The sequence below is a fragment of the Suricata suricatta genome, chromosome 17 (genome assembly GCF_006229205.1).
Source record: "Suricata suricatta isolate VVHF042 chromosome 17, meerkat_22Aug2017_6uvM2_HiC, whole genome shotgun sequence".
NCBI lineage: Eukaryota > Metazoa > Chordata > Mammalia > Carnivora > Herpestidae > Suricata > Suricata suricatta.
In genome coordinates this window covers 8,934,809-8,956,798 of record NC_043716.1, presented here as the reverse complement: position 1 = coordinate 8,956,798, position 21,990 = coordinate 8,934,809, and the positions used below count along the sequence as shown (strand labels likewise).

Genomic DNA, 21,990 nt, shown 5'->3' with positions numbered 1-21,990 from the left:
CAGGCTCCAGGCTCTGAGCTAGCGGCCAGCACAGAGCCCAATGTGGGGCTCGAACCCATGAACCGTGAGATCATGACCTGAGCAGAAGTTGGACACTCAACCGACTAAGCCACCCAGGCGCCCCAAATTTAATTTAAATTTAACAAAACTGTGGTTATCCTTAGAACCACTCACCACATTTTATAGCCCAGCAAGCCAGCACAAAAATGCTTAAGAGCTATTCAATATCAATTTTTCTTCACTGCAATCCCCAGGTTGTTTTCATTTACCAAAAAGGCAAAGGTACTGATTTTAAAAAAGGCTGGAGCACTCGGTCTGTGGTTTTCAGTTTTGTTTAACAAAATTTTTACTTTCCCATAGCACTAACCTTTAGAAAGTGGCATACTCGGACTTTCTTTTAGGCACTGTGCCTGAATATGGCTAAATAAACAGTACAGACCGACAACGCCACAGGGTAAGAGAACAAATATTTACCTTCTTAGCATCTGCAGAAGACCTCAACCCTTCTGGCAGCGTGTGCACTAAAGGTAAGACCGCAGCACTGACGCGCTGGAAATGGGAATCAGAAACCTGTTCCAGACGTGGTCGCTTGGATTCCAGGGAGTCATGATCCACTGGGGATGGCCCTGGGTGAAACTGTTCATATCCAGTTCTCCTCTCTTGAGGCCTAACACATAGAAAGAAAAGAAACACTTGAAAAATTTTAAATGATGTACAACCTTCTGCTAACATCCCTGGTTGGACTTTGAAATAAATGTGAAAATTATGCTTGCATTTAAAGTGAATCCCTGCCCCTGCTTCCCGCACCCCAGAAGAATATATATAAAGTGCTATGAAACTTCCAATTCTTTAAATTATTTTTACTGTTTATTTTTGAGAGTCAGAAAGAGCATGAGCAGGGAGGAGCAGAAAAAGAGAAAGACACAGAATCCAAATCAGGCTCCAGGCTCTGAGCTGTCAGCATAGAGTCCCATGCAAGGCTTGAACTCACGAACCATGAGATCATGACCTGAGCTAAAATTGGACGCTTAACCGAGAGTAAGCCACCCAGGCGCCCCCTAAACTTCTAATTCTAATAGAAAAGTTTCTTCAGAGGAGGGGAGAATGGTAGTGGTAAACAAGAGAAAGACATAACAAAAGACTTCCATTTGCAGAAAAATTTAAGTTGCTGAAGAATATCCCTTAAATACAACTTTTAAACCTATGGCATAATAACTGAATTTAGTTATGATCTAAATCAGAAGACCTACAATTTTGTTTTCTTTTTTAAGTAGTTTATTGTCAAGTTAGTTTCCATACAACACCCAGTGCTCTTCCCCACAAGTGCCCTCCTCCATCACCACCACCTCTTTTCCCCCTGCCCATCCCCCTTCAACCCTCAGTTCATTTTCAGTGTTCAATAGTCTCTCAGGTTTTGCCTCCCTCTCTCTCCCCAACTCTCTTTCCGTGTTCCCCTCCCCCTGGTCCTCCATTAGGTTTCTCCTGTTCTCCTGTTAGACCTCTCAGTGCAAACATATGGTATCTGTCCTTCTCCGCCTGACTTATTTCGCTTAGCATGACACCCTCGAGGTCCATCCACTTTCCTACAAATGGCCAGATTTCATTCTTTCTCACTGCCATGTAATACTCCATTGTATATATATCTTCTTGATTCACTCATCAGGTGATGGACATTTAGGCTCTTTCCATGGTTTGGTTATTGTTGACAGTGCTACGAACATTGGTGTACATGTGCTCCTATGCATCAGCACTTCTGTATCCCTTGGGTAAATCCCTAGCAGTGCCAGAAGACCTATGATTTTGAACCAATAATACACACAAGCAGGAAACAAATCTCCCAACAATTGCACATGGGAACATAAATGACTTGCGTTGTGTGGTATTACTAAGACTTAAAGACAAGTCTCTTGAGTAGAACTATTGCTTTAAAGGTCTGACCCCCGAAATACGTATTTTTGTCCAGTTTCTGCAAGTAGATAAGTGTCTTGAAAGTCAGGAACCGTCTTTGATTCCTTTAAGTGGGGTTCTGTACAGAGTACTACTTGGGGGTGTTCATTAACTTCACTTTCCCTTTCCTATCAAAGTAGTTACAGAAGCAACATTTTACTTTGTGGCCACGCTTTAAATGAACCTTTCAATGGAAAGGATTATCACTGGGTTTCCTTTTTAAAAGAGATGATGAAATAAACCCCAAGGTCTATCGAATTAATTCAAAAATTTGAACTCTCATTTGAGACATAAATCCTATTACTTTCTTAAAATTCACAATGATGTCACAAAAACTAGTGGAGCAGAAAGCCTTAGGAACAAGATGTGTGGCTGCTTTTGCTGCTTGTACTTAACACAGTACTGGGAGTCTGCAGTACTAGGCAAGAAAAAGAAATAAAAGGCCTCCAAATCTGAAAGGAAGAAATAAAAGTATTTCTATTCAGATGACATGATCCCATATGTAAAAAACTCTACAGAATCCATGAAAAAAAAAAGTTAGAGCTAACAAATGAATAATGCAAAGCTACAGGATACAAATTCAAAATGCAAAAATCAGTTGCATTTCTGTATACTAGCAACAAACAGTCTAAAAATGAAATTAAGAAATTAATTCTATTTATACAGTAGCATCCAAAAGAATAAAAGCTAGGGATAAATTTGACTAAGGAAGCCCAAGACTTATACAGTGAAAACCACAAAACTTTGAGGAAGAAACTAAGGTAAATCTAAATAGTAAGATAAGACAGCCCATCTATGGATTCAATGTAATCTCTATCAAAATCCCAGTGGCATGTTTTGGAGAAATAGAAAAAGCCACCATAAAATTCATATGGAATCTCAAAGGACCCCCAAAGAGCCAAAACAGTTTTGGAAGAGAAATACAAGTTAGAAGAACTCACACTTCGCAATTTCAAAACTTACTATGAGCCTATAGTAATCAAGGGTGTGATACTGCATTAAGGGTAAACATAAAGGCAAAGGAATAGAACTGAAAGCCCAGAATTAACTCTCACATCAGAGGTCAGTTGGCTTTTAACAAGTGTATCAAAACCATTCAGAGGAAGGGACAAGTTCTTCAACAAACAGTGCAGGGGACCCCCACATGCGAAAGAAAGAGGCTGGACCCTTGTCGTAGACCACCTGCAAAAATCAATTCAAACCAGATTACATAGTTAAAAGACCTAAAACTCTAAAAATCCTAGAAAAAAATATAGAGAGAAGCCTTCCTGATGTTGGATTTTGCAATGAATTCTTGGATATCACACCAAAAGCCCAGGCAACAAAAGAGAAAAAACTTGGTAAAATGGACTTTATCAAAACTTCAAACTTTTGTACATCAAAGGATACTATCGAGAGTGAAAAGAAAACTCACAAACATGGGAGAAATTATCTGCAAACCATGTATTTGATAAGCTTTTAATATCCAGAATACTAACAGCCTTCCCACAACTGAGCAATAAAGACAACTCCCTCCATTAAAAAAAAAGAAAAAAAAAGAGGAAGGGGGGAGGAGGAGGAAGAGGAGGAAGAAAAATGGGCAAAGAATGTGAACAGGCATTTCTCTGAAGACATACAAATGACCAATAAACACATAAAAAGATGTTCAACATCATTCATCATTATGGCAATACAAACCAAAACCAAAGTGAGGTACTGTCTGACTAGACTCCTCTGGTGGGGGGGGGCGGGGGAAGGGGGGAGGAAAATAACAAGTGTTTACAAAGATGCAGACAAGTTTGAACCCGGCGCACCACTGGGTGGGAATGTAAAACCGTACGATCACTGTGAAAACCTGTGCAGGTCTTCAGAAAGCTACACACAGAACCACTGTAGGACACAGCAGTTCCACCTAGGCATACCAGGCACATATTCCAAAGTACTGGAAACAAGGCATCAGACACCAAGGTATTGACAATGGACTCAAACATACTTGCACACCCAGGTTCAAGCGGCATTACTCACTACAGTCATGAAGTGGAAACAGCTAAACAACTGTGGTATGCACGTCTACACTTATATATGGTGGTGTTCAGTGCTACACAGTCCACTACATGGATTATTCTTCTGCCACAAAAAGGAATAAAGTTCTGACACATGCTACAATATGGATAAACCTTAGAACATTATGCTAAGTGGATTAAGCCAGATACCAAAAGGACAATTACTGTATGACTCCATTTATATCAAGTAATTCAAACAGGCAAACGCATAGAGAAAGAAATTAGATCAGAGTTTACCAGGGACTGGGGGAAGAGGAGGATGGGGAATCATTGCCTAATGGGAACAGGGTTTCTCTTTGGGGTAATGAAAAAGTTCTGGAAATAGTGGTGATCGTTGCAAAATCCTGTTGTGCACTTAATGCCACTCTACTGGAACATTTAAAAATGGTTAAAATGGTTAAATCTATGTTACATATATTTTACCGCAGTAGAAAAGATCACATACAAGTTAATGCTTGGAATCATTATTAATAAGGACTAGCCTAGGAAATTCTAGCATATAGTTTTATTTTAGAAACTTAGTACCACTTGGGTGGGTGATTTATGCTCTTTTTCGACAGTTAACTCTCTTCCCATTCACTCGACTCACTGGACTCAGACTTACTGCCCCATCATTTCATTTTATTACAAGTACTCACCACGCACTAAAGTCAGCAATGACCTCCTAATACTGAGACCAAATGAGTATTTTCAGATATACGCTGACCTATCTGCCACATCTTAAACTTACTCCTTCCTTCCTGACGCTCTTCCACCTCTTGGTTTCCAGAACATGATCGTCCCTGGTGGCCAGGTTTTCCACAGGGGATCCGAGCACAGATCGGTTTAAAACAGCCCACTTCCAGCAACGCTGACCCTCCTTGGACAGTCTTTACTTAACCTGACCTACTGTGAAACAAATCGGTGGTCCCCCTTCTCCGCCTCTTGCTCACAAGCGCCCTGCTCTCATCTTACACACACAGAAAGGTGAAGGCTCACCCTCCTGGACCTGAGAGCGGAGCGCTGTGCCCCAGAGCGTCAATGAAGCAGCCTCTTCGGCAAGCTAACAGTTCCCAAATTTATGCCTCCAACAAAACTGAAGAACTTATTGTTAACTAACATTTTCATCTTAGATAAATAAATAATTTAGGGCATATACCTCATAAGAAATTACTTTTGTAAATAAGGTTTCATGTCACCTTCATTAGAATAAAAAATAAGAACAGACTATATGCTGCCTTCATTCTATCAATAAGTAATATTTTGAAAACAGCCACCGTCTATCTCATTAATGTATGGATGCATTTCCATGAAATTTTACTTATATTTGATCAATTTGTTTCTCATTTTCTTAAATGATTGCTGTTTTGATCAATCTTATAATATTTCAATCCAGAAGTTTTTTTAAACAGATATTGGCAAGGATGCAAAGGAAGAGGAACCTTCTTGCACTGCTGGTGGGAATGCAAATGGTGCAGCCACTCTGGAAAACAGTATGGAGCTTCCGCAACAAATTAAAAACAGAACTACCCTAAGACCCAGCAATTGCACTACTAGGTATTTATCCAAAGGGTACAAAAAGGCTGATTCAAAGGGTCACATGCACCCCAATGTTTATAGCAGCACTCTCAACAACAGCAAAATTATGAGAAAAACCCAAATGTCCATCAACTGATGAATGAAGAAGATGTGGTATGTACCTACAATGGAATATTACTTGGTGATAAAAAAAAATAACAATGAAATCTTGCCACTTCTAACAGTGAGAATGGAACTAAAAGGGTATAATTCTAAGTGAAATAAGTCAGAGAAAGACAAGTATCATATGATTCCACTCATATGTGGAATTTGAAAAACTTAACAGATGAACACAGAGGAAGGGAAGCAAAAATATCAAAACAGAGAGGGAAGCAAACCATAAGAGCTTCTTAAATACAGAGGATAGAGAGGTGGGTGGAGGGATGGGTTAGATGGGTGGTGGGCATTAATAAGGGCTCATTTTGGATGAGCGCTTGGGTGTCATATGTAAGAGAAGAATCACTGGGTTCTACTCCTGAACCCAAAACTACACTGTATGTTAACTCACTTGAGAATAAAAGGAAGGGGAAGGGGGGAGAAGTTTCTTAAAAAAGAGCATCTTTTAGAAACAGATACGTTTCCATATATTTTTGTTGTTAAATAGAAGTAAAGGTAGATTGATCAATAAATGACTCAGAATAATCAAAGTGAATCATGTTAGGATAATTTTTGGAAAAAGAAGAATGAACTCATGAGCTCCAAGAAAATAAGGAACAGAAAAAGAAGTTTTGTTAAAGACAAGTTTGCTCATACACAGTATCATTTTAAGTGGATGATGGTATCAAATCACTATGGTATTTAGTTTCCGTCAGATAATTTTAAAAATGTATTGCAGCAGTTTTGCTTTAAAATGTCAATACTTTCAATATGGCAAATTATATTCATCTTTTAAAACTTAGGAAACTTTTAAATGTCAACTTAAAAATGTACAATATAGCTTTCAAAATGCTTTTGAGAAATATGCAAAGTAACAAGTTTGAAGACCACTATTTCAGTCTTTTCCTCTCTCTGTCTCTCTCTGTGTGTCTCTCTCTCTGTCTCTCTCTGTCTCTGTCTCTGTCTCTCTCTCTCTCTCTCTCTCTCTCTCTCTCTGTGTCTCTCTCAGAGGCTTCCACCTCATAGTATCTTTACATGTTGTGGACCCTCTGGGTTCATCTTTGAACTGCTGCCCTCTCATTTTCCACCCTCCCCTGGATCACCCGCACCGATCTGGACCTTAAACCCAGACCCTCTCCCGAGCACGCTCGATCCATCTCCAGCTGGATGTGTCACAGGCACCTCAAGCCTAGTTCGAACCACACTCGAGTTGTCTCACCCTCGTTGCTCTTTCCTTCGTCTCTATCACACGGCCGTGGCCATGGAGCCACCCAACAAGCTAGAAAGCCAGGATTCATCCAGGTCTCCTCCTTCACCTTCGCCAGTTGCTAGGATGTTGGTCTTCCCTCCTAACTTACTCCAGTCTGTCTTGTCTCCGTTTCATTGTCCTATCTTATGCCCATACTCTCTCACGTGTTCTCTCTGCTTCCAGCAGATCCCACCTCAAATTCATCCTCCACAGGCCAGCCAGAGGGAACTGATCAGAAACAAGTGAAGGCCAAGCCCCTCAATACAGCACTTAGAATCAGGGCCACTGCCAGGCTGCAAGAAAACAGTGTGTGTGATGTGCAGAGCAAATGCAGCCCTCGGGTACGCAGGGCCTGGCAAACTCCTGGCCCAATCAGGAGTTCAGTCCTCAGCTGTCCCCTCAACCTGTAAAAGTTAACTTCCTTCCAAGCATTACATTTTACCTCTAGGGAATCTGCCTGTGACATCTATCCAAGCCAGGAGGTACGGCAGACCTGGGGCGTACGGCCGCCAGTACACAGGACAATTAGGACAGACAGACGCTGAGTGTACACAGCTCTCGTGCCATTAAGCAATCAGGCTATTTCCCATTTCAGTTTGCCCATCCTTTTTACAAGAACAAAACCACTCAGGGATAAACAAGTAACTATCTAATTTAGCATTTAAAATTTCAAAAAAAAATTTTAAGTGAACCATATGGAAATCTTTGTGAAAACAAATACAATTTTATATTGGGAGTCCTGGTGGAGTTAAGCGTGAAATCTCCATTTTAAGTGAACCTATTTGCCTTTAAAACCTAACACCAGTGGAAAGGTATAGCCACTTTGGAAACCATCTAGTAATTTCTCAAACAGCACACAAAAAGGGAACTACCATATGATACAGCAATTCTACTCCTGGACATATTCCCAAGAGAAAAGAAAATCTATGGTCACATAAAACCTTGTGCATGAGTGTTCCTAGCAGCATTATTCATAACAATCAAAAAGTGAAAACTCAAATATCTACTAATTGACTAATGGACAAATGAGGCATATAAAGAAAAACAAACATCAGATTTTCATACTAAAAAATCTCTGTAGACTTTGAAACTTAAAAGTTCTTACATTTCACAGACTTCCATGATTTCTTAGTACCATCTTTAAATACCTTTAAAAGTAATCAAAGTTTTTTAATGGGCTTTTTATTATAACATACCTATACCGTATCATTTTAATTCCAAGGAAAAACTAACCCTCATTAGGGGGAACATGTCATAAAGTTCATAGCTATTCAAAACGCTGGTCCACAAAACTCATCTAGAATTACTTCAATTGATTTTATTTATTCTTAGCTATGGAAATTTATTTCATCCGAATTTTCAAATGTATAAGCATGATTTGACTACTTCTGTTGCTCAAGGGAAAACCAATTATCTGAATTTTGGTGAATCTTTTATGATATCTGAAACTACCTCAAACTGTTCTGCATCTTTTTATCTAAATATCCAAATACTCTATTTATGTGGACTAATTTTTCCAATGAAATCTAGAAAACATGATTGATGATATTCACCCAGAAATGACTCTTATATTTTAAGAACATGGTTTATAAAATGATACACTCTTGTTAACCAAAAAATTCCAGGAATACAGAACAAAACTAAGCAGTAAATTGCCCCAAATCCCACCACACAGAAACCATGCTAAAACTAGATGGATCCCATACCAAGACATCACTTTATTTTTATATATGGATGGGGCGCCTGGATGGCTCAGTCGGTTAAGCGTCTGACTTCAGCTCAGGGCATGATCTCACAGTTCATGGGTTCAAGCCCTGCATCAGGCTCTAGGCTAACAGCTAGCTCAGAGCCTGGAGCCTGTCTTCAGATTCTGTGTCTACCCTCTCTCTGACTCTCCCCTGCTCATACTGTCTCTCTCTCTCTCAAAAATAAATAAAAAACATTAAAAAAATTATTTTTACATATGGGTAAATGGATATACAGGCAAAACTAAAACTTTAAATGAAGAATACTTGCTTTGTTTTTATATAGGTATTAGGAGAAAAAATAAAATGAAATAAAGCTTTAAATGGAAGGAATTGCTCCTTTACCACAAAAACTAGTTCCTAAAAGATTATTGCTAAAGGGTAAGGGGGAAACGATGGAAAGCATTAGGATGGGAATTTTTTAAATTAACTTAATATTTCCATTTTAGAAGTATCAGATTACACCAGACCCAATCTTCAAGTGCATACCTTTAAACGTTCTCCCAATACCTGCAATACCTCTAGATCCTGTAGTTACATTACTACCCTGTCAAGATTTGCTACTGACGTTCAGTTATGGAACCGTAACTCAGCTGCACTTCACACGTGGACTTTTTACCTTAAAGAAGGTGTGGCTTACTAGTCCTTTGACCATGGCTTCCATTCTTCGGCTGGATTCTATCACCTAAAATTCTTCCAAGAAGTTTTAGATGATCAGTGTTTTCACGTCTAAGACTGTCTGCCTATTGCTTTCATCCTTGAACTTGAGTGGTCTATAATATTCTCAGATCTCATTTCTGTCTCTCAGAACTTTGTAGCTACTGCTCCCCTATCTTCTATCCCGGTAGCTGCTTGAAGCCAGACTTGTTCCTCCCTGTCAAGGATTTCTTTTGCTTCCTGAATCCCTGATTCTTTTTCTTACCCTTGAACTTTGATAAATGAACCAAGTTCTGTCCTGATACTGATCATTCTGTGTAATTATCCCTGGAGCAAGGTATGTCCTATTAATCTACAGAGTTCTTCCTTCATTTTACAGAGAAAAAGGCATTTTTAAAATTACCAATATACGTCCTTTCCTTGACAGGTTTTCCACCTCAGAAACACATGTTCTCACAACCTCTTTATAATCACTTTAATTTTTGTTCTTTTCTTCTACATCCACTCTGATGGTCTCTGGACTTTCTCGCATGACAAAGGTCTAGCTTTTAGCCACACCTGTTTTACTCCTTGTTCTTTCTTATTTTATATATTGAATTTATAATGGTGGGGCTGGGGGGACTGGAATGCCCAATCTTTCATTTGACTTAATTGGGCTGTCTTGTATTGTTTTCAAATATCTTCTTTATAATTTTAAGTTTGCCTACAGTGTATAGCACTTAGGGGCAAGTTCTCCTTCTTTTTTTTTTTTTTTTTTTTTTTGTCTTCTTACACACAGGGCTCTTTGTCTTTGACATTTTGTACTGCTCTCTTTAATTTTCTCTTCCAGGAATACCTTTGCCCTGTCCGTGTCTTCATTGCCCTCCTGCTCAGGGACGTCACGTGCAGCCCTACCCAGACTTTGTCTTTGGTGTAGAATGGTTGTGTGTGCATTTTCCTTGCTCATCTCCACTTTGCCCGGCATTCGTCTACAGACAGAAGACTGCAGTTGGTGTTCTATATGCTTTTGTACAGCCTGAGGGAAAAGGGAAATGGGGCAAAGGAGAAGGAAATCTGGTTGGGGCTATGTCGCCTCTCCTGAGGATCCGGGCCTGCTCTACCAGCCAGACCCGTAAACCAGTCCTAGGGATTTGCCTCATCACTGTGGCCAACGGCGCCCCATGCCTGCCCTACTGCAAGATGGCACGAGCGGGGTTGGGGGTGGTCCCAAGCAAACAACTCACTACTGCTACTCCCCAGTCATTCACATTTTCTCAAATTCAGAAGTATTTCCGAGAAATCCTGGATTTTATTGACCCTCTTTCTTTCTTCAACACTGCTTCTTTGAAAGTAGAAGTAGGAACTAGGTACAAGATTCTTCTAATTCCTTCCTTAAATGCCATTTTTCCAAGTTTATGGCAGTGGCTGTATGCCTTTCCTGCTTTACAGGGTGGTTTTTAGCCATTTTTCAAAAATCTATTTTTATATATTTGCAAGGTATTATAGAGGAGAGTGATCTGATTTCCCTCCACTACCTTCACCAAGAAATGTATTTTAAAATAAATTTTAAACACAGCCAAATAATTCCAATCCTTTTATCATCTTAAAACCTAAACAGTAAACATGTCTTTAAAATTGCTAAAATGAGAAAGGCAGAAAGGCAATTTAATAAAAACTAGTTATTATACTTTAAATTGAGAGTGAAGATGGGGTAAGAAAGAGCAGAGATGGGAAGGACACTGTGGAAGTGAGTGCCTACCATGAACAGAGCCAATGTTACCTGGTCAAAAACTGTCCTCTGGGGACAATCTCATTACTATTCTCATTATTACAGGTGAGAAAACTAAGGTTTCAAGAATCTAAATCAGTAACTTGCAACCCTCGTTGCAAATAAGAATGACCTGGGAAACTCTAGATATACACAAATGCCTGGGCCCGATCCCAGGAACAGATTTGATTATTCTGAGATGGGGCTTGGGCATCAAGTTTAAAGACCAAGGTACCTCTGATACGCCGCGTAAACTGAGGACACCAGTTTACACACACGACCGAGGCTGTAAGTGAGCAGGGCGCAAGCCTAGTCCACCAGCCTTCCCACTACGCAGCATCAACTGTGAGCTCCGGAAACAAGTGTGAGGAGGTTTCTAACCATTAGGATGACTACTCCTGTAGATCAACAGACATAAAAGAGCTCAATGTATAAACGATAAGCGACCACTCGCAGCTTGGTTAATAAAATTATCAAGGAAAAGCAACATTAAATTTAATGGCCCGCTTATGAAGTGAGTACACACACACACCGCAGAAGATGCATCCAAGACGGAAACACAAAGGAACCCCAGTACCTGTCAGAACCTGGGTGAAACTCCGAGAGCAAGGAAGGCCGTCTGCGGAGCTGCTGCTGCTGCAGGAGCTGGGACGCCTGGCTGACTTCGAGATGAGAAGAGCGGTAGTCAGGGACCGCAAATTCCTAGCGTTGAAACAATCATAAAGTAATCATTAGCCAAAACATGAAGAGCACTGGGAAATTAAAGCAAGTGTCAATGCACAGAGGCGGGTATGGGCTGCTACGTATGGGGAAGCAGCAACGATTTTGATCCTCCGCTGATCTAATTCTTTCCCATAAGCCGAAAAATTGACATTTTAACTGAGTACTTTTCAGAAGAATTTAAAATGAAATTTTGTGTTCAGTCTACATTTGCCTCATTCTACTGTAACATGCATTACAAGTCATTCCCCCTCGATGTTACTCAAATAGTAAGATCTCAAACTCATGTGTTCAGTATGAAACCTTACAAATCATTCCACCCTTAAATTCAAAATCGGTAAGCTGGCAGGGCCACGAAAGCCATTTAGTTAAATCCATGAAAACTTACAAACAAAGAGACAGAAGTCCAGAGACTCCATCATTCTAGGTGGGTGCTTTCATGTTTATTTTCCTACTTTTGACTCTTAGTTGGAAAAACAAAAGCTACTTTTCAAAAGTAGTCTATTAATGCTAACAATCATAAATATTTATGATATTTATACCCAGATATGTATACCCAGAAATGCCAAGTAACACAGGAATTCCACTTCTACGTATATACACAAGGTATATGTCCATACACAGAACTTTGTACACAAATTTTCAAAGCAGCATTATTCAAAATATCCAAAAAGCAGAAGGAATCCAAATGCCCAGTGACTCATGAATGGATCAACAAATTGTGATGTGTCTATGACAGAATAATCATAATAAAGGCTCAAGTGCTACAACCTAGATGAACACAGAAAACATAATACTAAGTTAAATACGAACAGACAAAAAAGGGCTGTGATGCCAGTCCTATAAAATGTCTATGAGAAACAAATCAATACAGACAGAAGTAGATTGGTGGCTGCCAGGGGGCGGAAGGAGGTGGGGAACTGGGATTAACTACCACAAGGTATAGGTTTCATTTCCAGTGACAGAAAAGTTCTGGAATTAGATAACAGTAATGGATACCCAACAGTTGTAATATACTAAAAGATACTGTACATATTAAAATAGTTTTATGTTACAGGAATTATATGTCAACAAAAAAAATTTTTTAATCATAAACAGATATAAGTGAGCTGCTCAGACTGAAACATGGAATAAATAACAGGTCCAGAGCTGTTTGCTATAAGCAGATAAGAGTAAAACATAATACACAGTATAAGATAAAATATCAAACACAAAGTGGAAAACATAACCAAAAAACACTAAACACTGAAGAAAAGTCAAAGCCACTTAAAGGAAAAAAGCACCAGGGCACCTGGGTGGCTCAGTCAGTTAAGCATCTGACTTTGGCTCAGGTCATGATCTCATGGTTCATGAGTTTGAGCCCTGAACTATGCTGTCAGCAAAGAGCCTGCTTCAGATCCTCTGTCTCCGTCTCTCTCTCTCTCTGCCCCTCTCCCACTTATACCCATGCACTCTCTCTCGAAAATAAACATTTAAAAATATAATAAAAAATTTAAAAAGCATCAAAACTCACTCAAAAAATAATTTACAGAGAAATAGATAAAAGACTAAGTAAAAGTATAAAACACATAAAAGTGTAAAGGATATCTTCAAAAAGGTAGGTATCAAAAACAATCAAAGAAATTAAAAAGTTGATCAGTGAAATTAATAGAACAGAACAGGTGAAGAGCATATGAAAGTGAAGACAGAATGGAGGAATTTTCTCAGAACAGTGAAGCACAAAGATATAGAAATTAGAGAAGAAAAGTTAATGGCAGCTAGAGTAAAACGTTCAACATTCAATATCTACCGGCAAGTGGCAATATTCCAAGAAATAATAGAACAGCCTTTCTCAGAAGTTAAAGACAAAGCCCTTGTATTAAAATAGGCTTAATAAGGGTGCCTGGGTGGCTCAGTCAGTAAAGCATCTGACTTCGGCTCAGGTCACTATCTCATGGTTTGTGGGTTCGAGCCCCGTGTTGGGCTCTGTGCTGACAGCTCGGAGCCTGGAGCCTGCTTCAGATTCTGTGTCTCTCTTTCTCTCTGCCCCTCCCCCACTCATGTTTTTTCTCTCTCTCTCTCTCTCTCGCTCTCTCTCTCTCAAAAATAAACATTGAAAAAAAAAGCAAAATCTTAAAAAAAAATAAAAGGTGAGTTACCGTTCAAGAGATTAGCAAACTTAAAAAAAAATAGGCTTAAGAGAAAAGCTGGACATATTTTAAAAATTAGTCCATCACATCGGATGGACAAATCAAAAATTTCAGAAAAGTGAGAATAAAGAGACAATTTTACTAGGTATAAGAAATTTAAAACGAACATTTCCTACAAAGTAACAAAGATCATGATAAAAACAGGCTTCTCATCAGCAACAGCAACACTGTATGGCAGGAAAGAGACAGACAACATATTCCAAGTTCAGAGGAAAACAACTTCGAACCTACAAAGTCAATAACCGAATCTTCTCAAATCTTAGGACTACAAACCTTTCAGAATTCAAGAACTCAGTAAATTTGCCAACCACAGCCTCTCTGAAAGAATTCTGAAGGATGTGTCCAGCAGGTCAAATGAGAGTAAGGAGTGAACTGAAACAGGGCACTTGGGGCTGCAGCCACGAGCAGTGAACTGTCCAGAGTTACATTCCCATGGTAAACAGCCAAACGACTGGGCAAAACATAGTGACTATTTTCAGACATTGGAAAACAGACTGCACAGGGCCCAATCTCTGAGGAAAATCACATGAATGAGGTAAGTCCCACTGTACGCTAGGCTTTCTTGTTCACTGAAGAAGCAACCATCCTAGCTCAGTAAAGCCATGGGGACAGGGTTTCTGGAGACTTTCTGTGAGAAGAGAGTTAAACAGAGAAAGATGTCCTGAAATGTGAATTTGGGTTCTCCTAAGTCTTTGGCTGGATTCCAACCTGCAGATGCACAGGGGAGAGCACAGCCCAGTCTTAAACAATTCTGGTTGTTCTTAAAAAGAACAGTTAGGAGAAACTATAAAACACACACTTCCCAGGGCTTACACGGGGCCAGAACTCATTCATATTTCCTCCAGCCAAAGGGAAGAAACTTCAATGAATACAGGAAATAATTACTAGATACCAGGAGCACAAAAAAGACCTAGAATAAGGACTGCTCTAGACTTGTCCTTAAAGAGTTTAGTAATAAACTTCAGAAGTAATTTAACTGCCCACCAGAAGGAATCCAACTTTCTTTAAAGGAATACAATAAAAGCCAGTAGTAAAATGTGTACAATGTTCATATTCCATTCAAAAATAAAAAATCCAATGTCTTTAATAAAAAGCTCACTGGACGAAATTAACACTTAGTTGGAACTGCAGAAGAAAAAAAAAAATCACTGAACATGAAGTCACCATAAAATGAAGCAAACTGATAAAAAAAAAAAAAAGCCAGAAAAAATAAAATGAATAGAGGTCCAGTGACCTGTAGGATAATATGAAATGAGTAACTTATGTTTCAAATAAAGTAGGGGGAAAGTAGACAGAAAAACGTATCTGAAGAAATGGCTGAAAACTACCAAGTTTTATGAAAGTTATAAATCCACAGAAGCATGAAGTTCAGTGAATGTCAATTCTTATATATAAATAAGGATAAGAATGACCAAAGGTCAGAAACCATACAACCCAGAACACAACAAATGGCATCTAAAGTGCTAAAAGAAAATAACCATCAGGGTGCCCAGCTCAGTTGGTTAAGCCTGACTTCAACTCAGGCCATGATCTCACAGCTCATGAGCTGGAGCCCTGCCTCAGGCTCTCAGCTGCTGTCAGCGTGGAGCCCACCTTGGATCCTGTCTCCCTCCCTCTCTGTCCCTCCCCCATTCACACTCTGTCTCTTTCAAAAATAAACATATTAAAAACAGAAAAGAAAACCATCAATTTAGAATTCCATATCCAGTAAAAATATTCTTTAAAAATAAAGCTGAGAGGTGCCTGGATGGCTCAGTAGCTGGGCATCAGACTCTACTCTTGATATCCACTCAGGTCATGATCCCAGGGTCATGGGGTTGAGCCCTGCGGCAGGTTCCATTCTGAGCGTGGAGCCCATTTAGTATTTTCTTTCTCTGCCTCTGCCTCTCTCCCTCATTTGCACATGCTCTTACTCTCTAAAAAAAAAAAAATTAAATTAAACTGAAATAAACTTCTTCAGATAAATAAAAGCTGAGAGTTCACTGCCAAAAGACCCGCACTAAGAGAAATGATGTTCTTCAGACAAAAACAAAATGGTATCAAAAGGAAACCTGAATATATACAAAGGAGAGAAAGAGGCCAGAAATGTTATATATGTATGCAGTTAGAGACAGAATAATGAGGAGAAATTAAGAAAATAGAAAAAAATAGTGAAAATGGATGAAACCAAAGTTAGTTATTTTCAGAAAAGAATCAATTAAATGGATAAACTTCAAGGCTAGACTAATAAAGAGAAAAAGGAAGGGAAAAACACTTATGAACGTGAGGAATAACATCACAACATATCTCAAAGACACTGAAAAGATAACCGGAATAGTATGACATCTTAATATAATTTAATATATTGAACAACAAAACTTATCCAAAGTGATTCAACAAAAAGAATGTGAATTATAACTATTAAAGAAATTGAAAAAAAAAAAAAGAAAAGAAATTGAATGCATAATTTCAATTCTTCCCACACAGAAAACTCTAGGCCCTGATGACTTCACTGATACATTTCTAAGGAAGAAAAAATACTAATCCTAGGAAAATACAGGAAGAGGGAACACCTCCTAAATTAGCAATATTCTTTTTTTCAATCAAAGTATAATCAGCATACAATGTTCTATTAGTTTCAGGTGTATGCATATGGATTTGACAATTCCAGACATTACTCTGCTCCCCCAAGAGAAGTGTGGTCACCAGCTGCTAACAACTTCCCTAATGGTGAAACACTGAGTGGCTTCCTCTTAAGATCAGAAATAAGTCAAGGATGTTTACTCTCACCTCTTCTATTCAACACTAGACGAGCAATTAAAGCCAGCATAATAAGGAAGAAACAGAAAAGACATCCAGTTTGGAAAGGTACAAGCAAAACTGTCCACTCTCAGATTACAGATCATACACATAGCCAACCTTGTGGAATCTACTAAAATGCAGCTCAAAGTAACAACGTTGCAGGATACAGGATCAAATATACATAGTTACAATGAACTGAAAACTAAATTCAAAAGAGCAACATATTTACAAATGCATCAAAAGAAAAATATTTAGGAACAAATGTGACAAAAGATGTACATGGTATGTGCACTGAAAACAACAAAACATCACTGAGAAAAATAAATGAAGACCTAAATAGATGGAGAATTACATCATGTTCGTGGACCAGAAAAATCAAAGCTATTGAGACGTCAATTCTCTCCCAAATTTATCTCTAGACTTAATACAAATCTAATCAAAATCCCAAAGGGGCGCCTGGGTGACTCATTTGGTAAAGCGTTCGACTCCTGGTTTCAGCTGAGGACATGATCACACGGTTCGTGAGTTTGAGCCCCGTATCAGGCTCTGTGCTGACAGCACGGAGCCTGCTTGGGATTCTCTCTCTCCTTCTCTCTCTGTCCCTCCCCTATGTGCTTGCTCTCTTGCTCACTCACTCTCTCTCTTCCTCTCAAAATAAATAAATAAACTTAAAAGATTTAAAAACAAAAAAAACCCAGCAAGCATTTTTATAGAAACTGACAAGGTGATTCTAAAATGAACGCTCTCAAAATAAATAAACTTTTTTAAAAAATCAACTAAACACGGCGCCTGGGTGGCTCAGTCGGTTAAGCGTCTGGCTTCAGCTCAGGTCATGATCTCGCAGTTCATGGGTTCGAGCCTCACATCGGGCTCGGTGCTGACAGCTGGCTCAGAGCCTGCAGCCTGCTTCAGATTCTCTATCTCCCTCTCTCTCTGACCCTCCCCTACTCACACTGTCCCTGTCTCTCAAAAATAAACAAACATAAAAAAAATTTTTTTTAAATCAACTAAGATGTATACAGGTAGGGCACTGGGGTGCATCAATTGGTTAAGCCTCCAACTCTTGATCTCCACTTAGGTCATGATGTCACGGTATGAGAGCCTGAGCCCCACATCAGGCTCTGTGCTGACAGCACGGAGCCTGCTTGAGATTCTCTCTCCTCCTCTCTCTTTCTCTGTCCATCCCCCAATTATGTGCACACATGCATGTGCTCCCCCCCCACACACAAAATAAACATTTAAAAAGTAAAAATTAAAAATTAATAAGATGTATATAGAAAGGCAAGAACTAAAATACTCAAAACAATTATTCAGAAAGAATTGCACAATTCAATTTCAATTTTACTATAAACCTATAATAATCCAGATGGTGTGAAGAGCTTTATTAAAAGACAACATTTTGGGGGCACCTGGGTGGCTCAACTGGTTAAGTCTCCAACTCTTGATCTCAGCTCAGGTCATGACTTCATGACTCAGAAGTTCAAACCCAACATCAGGCTCTGAGCTGACAGCACAGCTGCTGAGAGCTCTCTTTCCCCTGCTCTTTCTCTCTCTCTCAAAAAACAACAAACATTAAAAAAAAAAAAAAAAGACATGTTTGTTTACACAGAAAATCACATAGATGTGAGGTAAAGATACACAAAATACATCAATAGAACAGTATAGAGAGACCAGAAATACACTTACACTTATATGATCAACTGATTTTCAGTGAAAGTGTCAAAGCAATTCAGTGGAGAAAGAAGAATCTTTTTTCTTTTAAGTTTATTTATTTATTTTGAGAGAGAGAGACAGACAGAGTGCATGCAAGTAGGGGAGGGACAGAGAGAGAGAATCTCAAGCAGGCTCAGCCTGTCAGCTCAGAGCCAACTCCAGACTCCATCTCAGGAACAGTGAGAGCGTGACCTGAGCAAACATCAAGAGTCAGACCAACTGAGCGACCCAGGCGCCCCAAGAAGAATCTTTTCAACAAACGGTTTCAAGAACTGAAAATCCATATGCAAAATAAGAACCTCAACCATTACCTCACACCATAAACAAAATTTAAATCAAAATAGGTGATAGACCGTGTAAAATCTAGGATTATAAAAACTTAAGAGGAGAAAACCTTAATGATCTGGAGTTTGGCAAAAACTTAATTTTTTATGTTTATTTCTTTTTGTGAGACAGAAAGAGCCTGGAGGAGGAGTTCAGTGAGGGAGACACAGGATCTGAAGCAGGCTCTGCACTGATAGCAGAGAGCCTGACACGGGAATTGATCCCACTTGAACCCCGATGTCGGGCACTTAACAAACTGAGCTACCCAGGTGCCCCCAAAACTTCTTAAATATAACACTTAGAAAGCAAGAAATATAAAAATAAAAAATTAATAAATTGGACTTGATAAAAATTATAAAGACAATCTCTCCAACAATACTGTTACAAAAATAAGGCAATATTTTATATAATCTAGTACTAAGATACATGTTTTCTAAATAATTTTATTTATAGTAGCCAAAAACTGGAATAGGTAACTAGATAAACAAATTGTGATATATCCATAGGCAGCAATAAACAGAAATTAACTACTCAGATGCACCACAACTTGAAGAAATCTCAAAAATATTATGGGAAGCAAAAAAAGCCACAGATAGAAGAGTTCATGTAAAATTCAAAACAAATATAATATGTTATGACAAAAAAACAGAGCAGTGGTTTCCTGGGAGCTGAGTTTGTGGAAAGTAGGGGAGGAGGACTAACCTGGATAGGGCACATGAGAACTTTATGGGGTGACAGAAATACTCTACATCTTCACTTCAGTGGTGGTTTTATGGGGGTATGAATCTGTCAAAATGTACACATATAATAAAATTGTATCACATATAAGTTAAACCTTAAAGTTGATTTAAAAAAATAAAAACAGGGGCACCTGGGTGGCTCAGTCAATTAAGCGTCAGACCTCAGCCCAGGTCATAATCTCACAGTTCGTGGGTTCAAGCCCCATGTCGGGCTCTGTGCTGACAGCTCAGAGCCTAGAGTCTCCAGATTCTGTGTCTCCCTCTCTCTCTGCCCCTCCCCCACTCACGCTCTGTCTCTGTCTCAAAAACAAATAAGAATTTAAAAAAAATTTTTTTAATAAAAACAAAGAAGAAGCAATCTAGGAAATCAGTATTCAGACGAAGAACACAGGTTGAAGGAAAACAATGCAACCAAACTTCAACACCCAATAAGGATTAAAATTCTCAGTCTAGCAATAGAAAGGAACTTCTTTAACTGAAAAAAGACATCTACAGGAGTGCCTGGGTGGCTTAAGTCAGTTTAGTGTCCAACTCCTGACTGCAGCTCAGGTCATGATCTCACAGTTCGTGGTTCGAGCCCTGCATCGGACTCTGTGCTGACAGCTGGCTCAGAGCCTGGAGACTGTCTTCAAATTCTGTGTGTATCTCTCTCTCTCTGACCCTCCCCTGCTCGCACTGCCTCTCTCTGTCTCTCAAAAATAAATTAAAAACATTAAAAAAATTTTTTAAATAAAAAAAATAAAGAGCATCTACAAAAATATGCAACTAACATACTTAATATTGCAAAAGTGAGGGGCACATGGGTGGCTCAGTTGGTTAAGCATCCGACTTCAGCTCAGGTCATGAGTTCGAGCCCTGCAACGGGCACTGTGCTGACAGCATGGGGTCTGCTTAAGATTCTGTCTCCCTCTTTCTCTGCCTCTCCCTGGCACACACACTTTCCCTCTCTCTCTCTCAAAATAAATAAATAAACTTTTTAAAAAAGACTTAAAAATATATATTTACCAAATTAAATATGTTTATAAGTACATATATTGATTGATTGATTTGAAGGAGAGACAGAATCCCAAGCTGGTTCCATACTAACAGCAGGGCTCAACCTCACAAACAGTGAGATCATGACCTGAGCCAAAATCAAGAGTTGGATGCTTCATTGACTGAGCTTCCCCAAATTTGCTTTCTTTTTCTCTGAGATGACCATTTCATCCTTTCTCTTACTTTTTCTTCAAACCTTACACTCCTGTCTCCAGCCCACTCTGAGCTAATAATTTCACCTCATATTTTATTTTTCATAAGTTAATCCACATACCAATTCCTTCATCTTCCTACTATCAGCCTCTCAAGAAGGTACAGGCCCTATCATGGTCATCGCTCAAGAGAGGCTAAGTTATCTGGCCAGCTTAATATTCAACCAGAACTTGAAGCAATAAACACAGGTCTTAACCTGGAAACCGTAAACAAGTGGTATTTCTCTATCAACAACTCCTACCAACCAAAAGAAACAAAAAACAAAAAGACATGGTCACCAGCTGCAATCTGGCACAAAGGCAAACTAAGACAAAAAATAATTAATCCCCAACCTGGGTTCCTCATCTTTGAGAATGGTTCTTGCCATTTAAAATATATAGTTACAATAATTGCATTTGGTTTCTGACCAACGAACGTACTAAACAGGAAAAGGAGCACACGCATGCACACACACACACACACACACACACACACACACACTGCTCAGGCAGGTGCGCAGCAGTTGATCCTTACCTGCTGGTGACGCGTGCTGGGAAAGGTGTACTGAACAGAGTGAGGAGGATAGCGACTTTGCTCCGTGCTGAACGCTCCTTGGTTGGGAGGGTAACCTGAACTTGACATTATCAGTAAAGAAGTCCTCACCAGGCTGTGAGATCAAGTCCAACAAACAATCATGTTTCTAGGAAACCACCTAAACAGGATGGGGCAAAAATAGAATTGATAAGAACTAAAGCACCAGGTGTACTTCTAATAAATTATAACTGTGGCTACATAAACAAAACCACAATTACCAGTAAAAGCTTTCTCTCATGTATTTACTTAACATAAGTTATTGAGGTTTGAAAAATATTAACAGGTCTTTTCCTGTACACTTCAAAAAACGATTCTTTAACGTGTCACAAATAATATTATCAGTAGCTACATAAAGTAAAAAGATGTATATGAAATATTAGCATGGGACCAGGTACACTGCAAATGTTCATTACATGTCTTTTTTTTTTTTTGGACAAATGTCTGATTATCAAATGTTGTATATTATAGAAACAAAAATTGATGGTTGTAAATGTTGGGGTTGTAAAAAGTCAATTGTTAAAAAGATTCAAGATTATTTACAAGGTAAGCATTCGTGCAGAGGAAATATTGTCTTTATTAATAAATTCTGCCCTCAAAGCAGCCTAAGACAACAGTGAGGATGAGAAAGCATTCAAGGAGAACACAGTGAACTTATCACTTCA

At 39.0% G+C, this 21,990-nt stretch overlaps 1 protein-coding gene across 14 annotated transcripts in view; it reads right to left on the bottom strand.

Moving 5' to 3' along the window:
* The window catches only part of NCOR1 (nuclear receptor corepressor 1), a 159,439-nt gene that overhangs the window by 116,675 nt on the left and 20,774 nt on the right, over positions 1-21,990 (bottom strand). For all 14 annotated transcript variants that reach the window (XM_029928085.1, XM_029928086.1, XM_029928096.1 and 11 more), the window contains exons 2-4: positions 21,269-21,446; positions 11,618-11,742; positions 475-667 (exon numbers count right to left, since the gene is read on the bottom strand). In XM_029928085.1, the coding sequence (XP_029783945.1) occupies positions 475-667; positions 11,618-11,742; positions 21,269-21,376 (426 nt within the window). In that variant the 5' untranslated portion in view covers positions 21,377-21,446. The remainder of the gene's footprint in view (positions 1-474; positions 668-11,617; positions 11,743-21,268; positions 21,447-21,990) is intronic.